Source organism: Mustela nigripes, chromosome 12, assembly GCF_022355385.1.
Source record: "Mustela nigripes isolate SB6536 chromosome 12, MUSNIG.SB6536, whole genome shotgun sequence".
Taxonomy (NCBI): domain Eukaryota; kingdom Metazoa; phylum Chordata; class Mammalia; order Carnivora; family Mustelidae; genus Mustela; species Mustela nigripes.
In genome coordinates, this window is record NC_081568.1 from 47,636,243 (window position 1) to 47,648,330 (window position 12,088).

Below are 12,088 nucleotides of genomic sequence, written 5' to 3' on the forward strand. Positions count from 1 at the left end.
AAGAAACTTGGAGCAAGAGCAGGGCCCGGTGGAAAAGAAGGTTGCTGCCCAGGGATGGAAAAGCAGACAATGCACGTCACAGAGGGGCTGTGCCTCTGCCATGGCTGTGGACAATGGGGACAGTGACCTGCAGCTCCATGAGATAGGATGGAGAAGGAATGAGAAAGAAAGTCTATGCTGAGGGTGTCCAAGACCATGTCCAGGTTCAGTGATCCACTGCAAAGACTCATGGGACTCAATATATAGTCAGTCATACTCAAGGCTAAGATTTATTATAGCAGAAGAAGACAAAACAAAAGCAGCAAAGGGAGAAGACACATGGGGCAAAATCCAGAAGGAAGCAAACATGAGCTTCCAAGAGTCCTCTCCCTGCGGAGTCACACAGGACATGCTTTATGCCTCCTGCAACAAGCTTTGACAAGGGTAAAATGGGGTCTACCAGGGAAGTTCATGAGAGACTCAGAGCTCAAGGTTTTCAATGGGGACTGGTCACCTAGGCACCTTCTGCCTAGCACATAGCAAAATTCCATTATCCCAGAAGCAAAGCAGGCATGGAACATAAACCACAGCAATTTAGGAACAGCCATCCTTATCAGTTAGACAGTGGTAAGAGCCCTTCCTAAATCCCAGTTCTCAGGTGCCAGCCACGGGGCAACCTTGCAAGCAGGCCTTTCTAAACAGAGCATTCAGAGCTGTTCAGTTAACTCTTTGCTCTGTAAAGTCACATAAGTGCTAAGGGTCCAGAATGTTCCCTTCTCGTCTGCTCCACACAGCAGAGGAGGCAAGCATGTAGCGCACACGAGAACGTTCCCCACTTCATGGCTATAGAGGAAGCATCACCAGCCCATCATGGCACTGACTCTAATTGGGACTAGATGCAGCCTCCGAGTCCTTCTTACCCCAGCACCCAGGGCCACCCTGTCAAAACGAACACACAAGTTAAAATACACCTGCCATCCTTCTGAGAGGGTAAAAAATAAATTTAATAGGGGTCTGATACTGGTAGACATGTTTGTGCCTAAATATTGCTTATTAATAACCACTGCATTTATGTTTCTTCTGTTTCAGTGAGAACAACCCCTGTATAAAGCACTATCACATCAAAGAAACAAATGACAACCCCAAGCGTTACTATGTGGCTGAGAAGTATGTGTTTGACTCCATCCCTCTCCTCATCAATTATCACCAGCATAATGGAGGAGGTGAGTGCTAAAGGATGAGGCTGGGGGGATCCCTCATAGGGAAACTTGGAGGAAAAAAATGACAAACACCCCACCAGGTTTCTTCATCTCAGACAAGCTGACCATAAATAAAAACCAAATCTCCAAATAAAAAAGGATGCCAAATATTTGATCATACTATGTATTTTCCATTATAAAATTCTGTTGTTAGACTCATGGGATTTTGCCACCTGCCCAGCTGTATTTATCCCTCTTGTCGGACAGGATGTAGTGTCAGTGACTAGGCTTTGGGATTTGTTTTCCAGAATAAAAATAGCTTTTGCATTAGATTATATTTTTGCTGGTGATTTAACTTGAACAGTTGCTACAGCCAAGCTCTAACTACTACTGCCCTTCACATTTTACTCAACCCAGGTCTGGTCACCAGACTCCGGTACCCAGTTTGTTCCTGGAGACAGAAAGCACCGGTCACAGCAGGACTTAGATACGGTGAGCCATGCATTCCGTGATGTTAAGTATTTGCACTAACTCACATCCCTAAAGATCAAATTCTGAATGGACTTTCCACATACATAATTCTTCCCCAGACTTAAAATAACCATTACAACAGGTACACTGTATATCCGGAGATGGTCTGCACAAAGGAATATTTATAAAGTGTGTAAGAGAGATGTCTATATGAGCACACTTACCGAGGTCAAATCAATGTCCATTGGTTCTTACTGAAGAGTTCATCAATGAAGTGTTTACTGAGCACCTACTTCGTACAGAGCACTCTATCTACTAAATGCTATTAGGAAAAAATATTAGATAACGATGCTTTAGGACCGTTATTACCACCACCCATCTTCTAGAACTTCTGTATCATCTAGTTTGCTCGGCATGGTCCATTGCAAGGGCTGAAAGTTAGAAGCGTTCAAAAGTGTTTGTCTGCATAACATGGTGTTAATTTTTTTTCCAATGCCTTTAGGCAAAGCTTGCATCTCCAGTGCCATAAGCCTTCTTATTCCCTCTTATCCTTTGGAACTGCTTCTCCCATTTTTTTTATTATCTACTTGGCGCCTAAAGGCATTTAAGTTTGCATCCTCTGGTCTTAACTGTTGTGGTCGAGGAGAAGGCTCGAGTAATTTTCATTTTGGGTCTCCTAGATGGGTGGTTCTCAGACTCCAGTGTACATCTAAGTCATCTGGGATGCTTATTAGTAATGCTGGCTCCTGGGGCGCCTGGGTGGACCAGTGGGTTAAAGCCTCTGCCTTCGGCTCAGGACATGATCCCAGCATCCTGGGATTGAGCCCCACATCGGGCTCTCTGCTCAGCGGGGAGCCTGCTTCCCCCTCTGTCTCTGCCTGCCTCTCTGCCTACTTGTGATCTCTCTCTCTCTGTCAAATAAAATGGATAAAATCTAAAAAAAAAAAAAAAAAAAAAAAAAAAATAATAATAATAATGTTGGCTCCTAGGGGCACCTAGGTGGTGCCCTCAGTTAAGCGTCCGACTCTTGGTTTTGTTTCAGGTTGTGATTTCAGGACCGTGAGATCAAACCCCACATCAGGCTCTGTGCTCAGCGCAGAGTCTGCCTAAGTTTCTCCCTTACCCCTTTCCCTTCTAAAAATAAATAAGTAAATCTCAAAAAAAAAAAAAAAAAAAAAAAAAAAAAGAATGTTGGCTCCTGGACAGTACCTAACACTTATCAAAACACAATCCCTGATCATGAAATCCTTAAGTCTGCATTTTAAACAAATGCTCTAGTTGATTTTGACACAGGTGATTAGAGATTCAGACTTTGAGAAACACTGCTATGGGCTCTCCATCACTAACTAGCACCATATCTGGTACACAGCGGGAACTCAGCACTATTTTCTGTTGAATCTGCCTCAAAGAGGTAGAAATTGAGCTGTTTATAGTATTAGGCCAAGTGCCAGGAAAGGGTAATGTCTCTGTAGCCTCGTTATGAAAATACGGTAATTCTAATAACTGTAGATTCTTAATGTATCCATGTTGGATGGAATCTCAGAGATTATTTTATGAACCCACTCATTTTGTCAATGTAAAAATTGAGAATTGGATTCCTTTTATTCATTTACCGAACATTTTTTGAGAGCCTACCATGTGCCAGATTGTGCTAAGTGGTACCTCTGTATGAGACCCCTTGGGATGCTTATTCCCAACCCCTGCTATGGCAGAACAGAGTGCTGTGGATGCACTTGGTGGATAAATGAATGAATGAATAAGTGAATGAATGAATGAATGAATGAATGATCAGCTCAAATGAAATCGCTCTATGTGAAAAATGGCAATAAACATTTTTAATCAGGTATAGAAAATAGTTGAGATATTATAAGAACTCTTTCATTTATTCTCTTTGATACCTTGATTAATGTCACTTTCCTTCCTCCTTTCATGTAATCTCCCCCCACAGACATTTTTCATGGTTTTAAGTGCATATCCTACGTTATGATTTGGGCGACAAAGATAATAATTTTACCTATCTATGATAGTTCTATGTGTAAAGCTTACACTATTTGCCATCTTTGGGTGATATTAACAATAAGGTAACATGCTACGTAGGGCTACAGATAGTCTCTTTGTAGCCCTATACCTCATATCTACTGCTTGCCATTCCTGGAAAAACCTCTCTCTCTTTTCCAGGGAAATGGGTGATCCATCCCTCCGAGCTCACTTTTGTGCAGGAGATTGGCAGTGGGCAGTTTGGGTTGGTGCATCTTGGCTACTGGCTCAACAAGGACAAGGTGGCCATCAAAACCATTCAAGAGGGGGCTATGTCTGAAGAGGACTTCATAGAGGAGGCTGAAGTCATGATGTGAGTGGCCAAAACGAGCGTATGCAAAGATGTCTTGGGGAGGATATTTGATGCCATGTCATGCCACCTTGCGGCTCAAATCTCCCAATGGTTTCCAGTGGCATGGAAAATAAAATCAAAATCCTCACCGTGGCCTAGAAGGCCCGTCATGGTCTTGCCCTTCCCCCCACTTACCAGTCTCGTCCCCCAGGCACACTGGCCTCCATTCACCGTCACCCATGCCATCTGACTCTTCACCATCCCTCAGGTTGTTTTTGTTTGGGGGAGGGAATGCATTTTGGGGAGACTGAGTTTAGACCATCTCACCCCTGACCTTTTTCCTTCAGGAAACTCTCTCACCCCAAACTGGTCCAGCTGTATGGGGTGTGCCTAGAGCAGGCCCCCATCTGCCTGGTGTTTGAGTTCATGGAGCATGGCTGCCTGTCAGATTACCTGCGCAGCCAGCGGGGTCTCTTTGCTGCAGAAACCCTGCTGGGCATGTGCCTGGACGTGTGCGAGGGCATGGCGTACCTGGAGGAGGCATGTGTTATCCACAGAGACCTGGTAAGGGGATGCAGGGCCAACATCTGTAGGTCTGGGATGGAGGGCTATGTCCCACAGAAATGTGCGCTCCCCAGACTGGGAATACACTGATAAATAACAGGTCACAGACCACCTCCCCTCCACTCTCCACTTCTTCCTTCTTCCACCCACTAGGCGATGTCCCAGTAGGACTCAGATCTGGGTTCCAATCCCAGCCTTTTTTCTGACTTGTACCCTCTGAGTCTGAGTTTACATTTTTCTAAAATGAGGCTTATAGCTTCTCCTTAACCTCCCTGGGCCTCGGCTTCCTCTTAATAAAGTGACGGAAATGGACAAGTACAGTTTTTTCTCAAACTGTTACCCAAGAACCTACCACAATCACATTGGGGTGATGCTCAAACCATCCTCAGAATCTCCAGAGGTCAGGGCTCAGGATATCCATTTTAACATACCCACTTGGGATTTGTAGATACATTGCAACTGTGAGAAAAAAGTGGGGTCTTTTCTCACTTAGGGTTCTTCCAGTGCAGTTCTGTGATACTAAGTCGGGACTAGTACTCTTCCTATTGAGGAACAGTTTTAAGAGAATTAGTAACCTCAAAACATTCTTATTTTAGTCAAATGGGTGACAGTTTCTTCGTATCATCCCTAATGTTAACACTGCCTATTTCATCAGGTTGTGTTAGAGCACATCGTTGGTTAGACAGCACCAGATTTCTCTTCTAATTAGGATCTCAAGAATGAAGCTACAAGACCAAACTTACTCATCTTAATAAAGGATCTTACAGGGGCGCCTGGGTGGCTCAGTGGGTTAAGCCTCTGCCTTCGGCTCAGGTCATGATCCCAGGGTCCAGGGATCGAGCCCCGCATCGGGCTCTCTGCTCAGCGGGGAACCTGCTTCCTCCTCTCTCTCTCTCTCTCTCTCTGCCTGCCTCTCTGCCTACTTGTGATCTCTGTCAAGTAAGTAAATAAAATCTATTTAAAATAAAATAAAATAAAGGATCTTACACATTTAACTTTTTAGCTCACTTCTGGGCACTAGTGAAGCTTAATTAACATCTGTAAAGCCCTTGTACGGCAGCACATAGAAAAACAAAAGCCTGAGATTATAGGAGATTCCTTGCATTGATTATCCACCAACAGTTTTCCTTTTCCTTTTGTTTGCCTGTCCCTACTCCAGGCTGCCAGAAATTGCCTCGTGGGAGAAAACCAAGTCATCAAGGTGTCTGACTTTGGGATGACAAGGTAATATGGACGTGTGGCGCCAGGAATGTCTCAGGAATGGAACACGGGCCCCCAGAACATTCAGACACATTCTTTCTCCACTCTCTACCCAGGTTCGTCCTTGATGATCAATACACCAGTTCCACAGGCACCAAGTTCCCAGTGAAGTGGGCATCCCCGGAAGTCTTCTCCTTCAGTCGCTATAGTAGCAAGTCGGATGTGTGGTCATTTGGTGAGTGTCATCCTGGCCCCACACCTGCATGATAGAGGACTGCCAGCCACCTGTCTTATTTCCACCTGTCTTATTTGTCAAACCTAGGCAGCTCTCCCTGCCCAGGACTGGGTGGTGAGGGCATCCCACTGATAGTCTGTGTGTGGTAACTGCTCTGAAAAGTTTGAAGAGGCCCTCATTATTGCATTTGTTCTTGGAGATCTTTCAAGTGGGGGTTAAAATGAGGATGGAGACAGATTCAGGTGACAGCTTCTGTAAGATCAAAAGCTGGAGGAGTCAGGAGATTAGAATATGAGTTCCTCAAGGACCAGGAGCATATTTTGTTCAACACTTAACCCTCAATAAATATTTTACTCATTTACTCAGCAGCAATTTATTGAGCACCTACTATAAGCCAGGGCTAATCTAGGTGCTTACAATGCAGTGATGCGTAGGATAAGAAAGATTCCTATTCTCTTGGAGGCAAATTTTAGGGGAAGACAGACAACAATCATATAAACAAACTAATAGGTAGGTACATGAGACAAAGTCACATAGTGGTAAATAAGTGCTATGAATAAAATAAAACAGTAATGGGATAGAAAATGACTGGGATGGAAGGTCTGTTTTAAATAGCATAGTCTGGTCTCTCCAAGGAGGTGATCATTGAGCATAGATCTGAATGATGAGAGAGTCATCCTCACTTGAAGATTCAGGGAATGGTGTCCCTGACCAAAAAACCCAGCAAGTATAAAAATTTGGTGTGTCCAAAGAAAAGAAGGATACTACTGTCTTAGTGAGAGACAATGAAGTTGGCAGCCCATGATAAGGAATTAGACTTTCTGATAAGCACAAATGGGCATGAATGAAAGGCAGAGTAATTGATGCTGGTGTGGCAGAAAGAAAGCTGGATTTGTCATATCCTCCTAAGCCACAGTTTGTTTGTCCAACATACTGGACAAACTCTTTGATTTGGATTATAAGAAGGGTTATACTTTGGAAAGGAATGAGTTGGAGTTTGATTTTTGCCAAGTGTATTGACTTAAGAGTAGAAGCCAGGGAAAGCTAATTAAATCTCTTCAGAGAACTAGTTATGAAGTTTTTCCCCAGTATTTTAGAGTAGCCAACTTCCGACAACAAAGTGGTTGGGAGAAGAAGAGGAGAAGTGAGTTGGGGGGCAGTCAGAGGGGGAGACAAACCATGAGAGACTATGGACTCTGAGAAACAAACTGAGGGTTTTGGAGGGTAGTGGGGTGGGGGGGCTGGGTGAGCCAGGTGGTGGGTATTAAGGAAGGCACGTATTGCATGCAGCATTGGGTGTGGTGCATAAACAATGAATACTGGAACACTGAAAAGAAATAAAATGAAGAAAAATCTCTAGTTCTTCTGAACCCTATTTGACAGACCCAGCTAAGATTTTGTTATTCAAATTTAAGTTAAAGAATGGACTTGGAAGAAATAAAACTGCACCAGAGCAATCTCAGAAGGTTACAAGTATGGGTTGTAATGGCTAAAATCAACAAATCAGGAAACAACAGGTGTTGGAGAAGATGCAGAGAAAAGGGAACACTCCTACACTGTTGATTGGAGTGCAAGCTGGTGCAGCCACTCTGGAAAACAGTATGGAGGTTCCTCAAAAAGTTGAAAATAGAGCTACCCTATGACCCAGCAACTGCACTCCTGGGTATTGACCCTGAAGATACAAATGTAGTGATCCAAAGGGGCACGTGCACCCGAATGTTTATAATGGCAATGTCCACCAACAGCCAAACTATGTAAAGAGCCTAGATGTCCATCAACAGAAGAATAGATAAAAAAGATGTGACATATATACATATATACACATATATATGTATATATATATATACATATATATGCAATTGAATATTGGGCAGCCATCAAAAAAATGAAATCTTGCCATTTGCAAAGATATGGATAGAACTAGAGGCTATTATTCTAAAGAAAATAAGTCAATCAGAGAAAGACAATCATTATATGATCTCACTGATAATGTGGAATTTAAGAAACAAGACAGAGGATCATATGGAGAAAGGAGGGAAAAATGAAACAAGACGAAACCAGAGAGGGAGACAAACCATAAGAGACTCCTAATCTCAGGAAACAAACTGAGGTTTGCTGGAGGGGGGGCGGTGAGAGGGTTGGGGTGGCTGGTTGATGGACCTTGGGGAGGGTATGTGCTATGGTGAGGCTGTGAATTGTGTAGGACTGAGGAATCACAGACCTGTACCCCTGAAACAAATAATACATTACATGTTAAGAAAAAAAGATTTTAAAAAAGAGAGACCAAAGTGGGAGTGGGGTGGGGGGAGAAAGGTATGGCTGATGGGTGGCCATCTCTATGGGTGATGTAGCTGGTCACAGTGCACCAAGCCCACTGTCCCATGGCCACTTTGTCACATTCACCTGCTTACTCTGCATGAAGCTTACTCTGCCACAGGTTTTCAGCCTGGGAATTTTTGTGTTGGATCATAAAATTAGAGGGTTGAGCTGTAGCCCATCACTGCCTAGGATGTGCCCCCTGAAGTGTCCGAAAATGAGACTGACCAATGGAAGCAGGGTATAGAGGGCGAGATAACAGCAGGGGCAAGCCTGAGAAACAGAAACCCTGATGATGAGAGCTTGATGCCTGCTTCTAAGACGTTGAGCTTTGTCATGCATTTTAAGGTTTTTGCCCTAATCAACTGTGCTATTTCAAGCAAGGCAAGTAAGCTTTCTGCGCCTCACTCAGTTTCCAATCAATGCATTACAAGCTTTGCATGAAAGCAATTGTTTTCAAAAGAGCTTTGAACAGCAGGCTTCAATTTTCCAAAGAAATCTCACTAGAAATTCTGGCAACTTGGGGAGCTAAACAGTCTTATTTACAGATAGATTCCAAATTCCCAAAACTTCAGAGGCACCTCTGAGAATCCCTTAGAAATCCTAGTCTGAGGGGTAGGCCAAGGCCCGGGAGCTGCCATTTGAACAAACTTCTGAGGTGATTTTTGTTCAGTTGCTTTGGGAATTATACTTTGGAAATATCCAAAATATGCTTTGAAAACCACTGAAATAGGTGATCGGCAAGCTCTCTTCCCACACTGACATCCTATACATACATTAGTACATAATAAAATTGGGTGTGACATTTCTGCTAAAGATAGAAGAGGAAAGGGGATTAAATCACAGGTCAAAAATAGACAACACAGAGACATGTTTTGCTCTGTCTACACAGTATTTTTAAAAATCAAATTGAATTTCTATTTCTAAACTCTCAATTTTTGAGTTCTTTTTAAAAAAAAAAATCAGAAAATGTGGCAATCCCAAACCCTCATCCCCATGTGCCCTATGGTGGCTGGAGCTAAATCACAGCTGTTCTCTGAAAACAGAACTAGACTCCCGGTTCTCCGCAGTCCTCCCTAATCTCCATTACGGCACATCTCATCCATTCCATCCATTTACATGATGTGTAGACATTTGAGTTCATATCCCCTGCAACTTTTAGTAGTAGCATTTGAGTTAGATATATAAAAGGGCTGAACTTGAAATTTCCCCACCCCTAGGAAGACTGGGAAATCTCTGTTCTTAAGAAATAGTCCAGGCTTAAGAAGCCTCAGATAGTTTTATATCCTCTTTCCTGAAGGTAAGGACTTGAATCTGAATGGCAAGGAATCTGCCTTTTTTGATGTAGGCTTATTTGTCTGCTAGTTGTGAACTTCATCATTCACTGTGCTGGACTCACCATTTCTTGTAGGTGTGCTGATGTGGGAAGTCTTCAGTGAAGGCAAAATCCCGTATGAAAACCGAAGCAACTCAGAAGTGGTAGAAGACATCACTACTGGATTTCGCTTGTACAAGCCCCGGCTGGCCTCTGCGAATATCTACCAGATTATGAATCATTGCTGGAAAGAGGTCAGTAAAGGAAGTGGTTTCCCCCTGCACTGTAATCTACAACTTTAGGGTCTGTCCCCTTCCCTAGAGAAAGAAACCCTCTTAGAGAATGAGGAAGTAGATATACTGAAGTAGATTAGCAAGAAAGTGCCTTTGAGTGTCTGCTAACGAAAGAGGTTGCCCATCCCTAAAAGAGCTGGCAGCAACCTTAAATATTATTTGATCTGTAATAGAATGTCACAAGCCATCAACACACTGTCAGAGAGGAAGAGAGGGTAAGATACCAGTATAATATCATACAGAAGTTTCACTGCCCTAAAATCCACTGTGTTTCACCTATTTACAATTCCATCATTGTCCCCAAAATCCTGACTGGAACATCACAAAACCATTAAGTGTACGTGAAGGTAGTGCTAGAAGTTGATGAGCAGAAGTTCACTTGTGCTGTTGAAAATATTAAAAAGACTTAATTCAAATTCATTTTATTTGTTCAACAATTCAGAATGAGAAGCCAATTATTCTGCACCCTCCCCAGTGTTCCAGTTATCCCATGCTTGGGGGGCAGGCTGTAGCTTCAGCCACATCAGCAGAAGTGTTGATGTCCTTTGGTGAATTAGAAAATTTTGAAGTTCAACCACAACTGAAAGTTGCTGAATAGGGCGCCTGGGTGGCTCAGTTGGTTAAGCAACTGCCTTCAGCTTGGTCATGATCCTGGAGTCCCAGGATCCAGTCCCACATCGGGCTCCCAGCTCCACAGGGAGTCTGCTTCTCTCTCTGACCTTCTCCTGGCTTATGCTCTCTCTCACAGTCTCTCTTTCAAATAAATTTTTTAAAAATCTTTTTAAAAAAAGAAAAAGAAAGTTGCTGAATAGAGAATAAACACAAATTCAGATTTTTAAAGGGGAACAAGGTGGAATGGAAAAAGTATAGGGTACTTAGGCTTTGTCTCTGCTTTAGCATTTCTTAAGCATTAATTTCGGACAATTCTCTGAACCTCCTTTTTCTTACTGATAAGAGAATGAAATAATGATTGCTCTATAAGTTCATAGAGCCCACGTACTCAGACACAAACAAACAAACAATGAAGCTATAAAGAAGGGCACAAAAAAATCCAGTCCACTTCACAAGCCCACATACTATGATAATTAGGAAAGCTGAATTTACTTAGCCCTTTTTCCTTTTTTAAACTTTTTTTTATTTTTAAGTTAATAGGCTTTATTGTTTAGAACTCTTAGATATACAGAAAAATGACCAAATAGTGCAGAGAGTTCCCATATACCCTCTTTCCCTATTAATAATATTTTACATTAGTGTGGTACTTTATTACAATTAATCAACCACTATGATATATTATTTTTAACGAAAGACTATGGTTTACATTAAGGTTCACTCTTTGTACTGTACAGTTCTGTGAGTTTTGACAAATACATAATATTGTGTATATACCATTATAGTATCATATGGAATAGTTTTGTTGCCCCACTATTCACTGAGCCTCACCTATTTACGTTTCCCTCCTTCTCCTAAAACCCTGACAACTATTGATCTTCTTTTTTTTCTTAAGATTTTATTTACTTATTTGACAGAGAAAGGGAGAGATCACAAGTAGGCAGAGCAGCAAGCAGAGAGAGGGGAGAAGCAGGCTCCCTGTTGAGCAGAGAGCCCGATGCAGGGCTCAATTCCAGAACCCTGAGATCATGACCCAAGCTGAAGGCAGAGGCTTAACCCACTGAGCCACCCAGGTGCCCCGCAACTATTGATCTTCTTAGTGTTCAAGTTTTCCCTTTCTTAGAGTGTCATATCGTTAGAATCTTATGGTATGTAGCGTTTTCAGATTGGCTTCTTTCATTTAGCACTATGCATTTAATTATGCATTTAAGATTCTTCCATGTCCTTTCATGGCTCCATAGCTCATTTCTTTTTATCACTGAATAATATTCCATTGTATGGCTGTACCACAGTTTGGCTATCCCTTCACCTACTGAAGGACATCTTGATCACTTCCAGTTTATGGCAATTGTAAATAAAACTCCTATAAATATCTGTGTGGAGGTTTTTGTATGAACATAAATTCTCAGCTCGACTAGGAGTGTGATTGCTGGATCATATGATAGCACTACATTAGCTTTGTAAGAAACCGCCAGACTCTTCTGAAGAGGGCTGTACCATTTTGCATTCCCACCAGCAATGAGAATTCCTGTTGCTCCATATCCTCACGAGCATTTGATGTTATCAAGTGTTTTGTAT

The 12,088-nt window shown here is 42.4% G+C and overlaps 1 protein-coding gene across 1 annotated transcript in view; it reads left to right on the plus strand.

Moving 5' to 3' along the window:
- Positions 1-12,088, plus strand: part of ITK (IL2 inducible T cell kinase) — a 67,875-nt gene that overhangs the window by 51,624 nt on the left and 4,163 nt on the right. Inside the window, exons 10-16 of the mRNA XM_059417243.1 lie at positions 1,069-1,202; positions 1,596-1,670; positions 3,828-3,999; positions 4,326-4,542; positions 5,702-5,766; positions 5,859-5,977; positions 9,705-9,862. Coding sequence (XP_059273226.1) covers positions 1,069-1,202; positions 1,596-1,670; positions 3,828-3,999; positions 4,326-4,542; positions 5,702-5,766; positions 5,859-5,977; positions 9,705-9,862 — 940 coding nt within the window. The remainder of the gene's footprint in view (positions 1-1,068; positions 1,203-1,595; positions 1,671-3,827; positions 4,000-4,325; positions 4,543-5,701; positions 5,767-5,858; positions 5,978-9,704; positions 9,863-12,088) is intronic.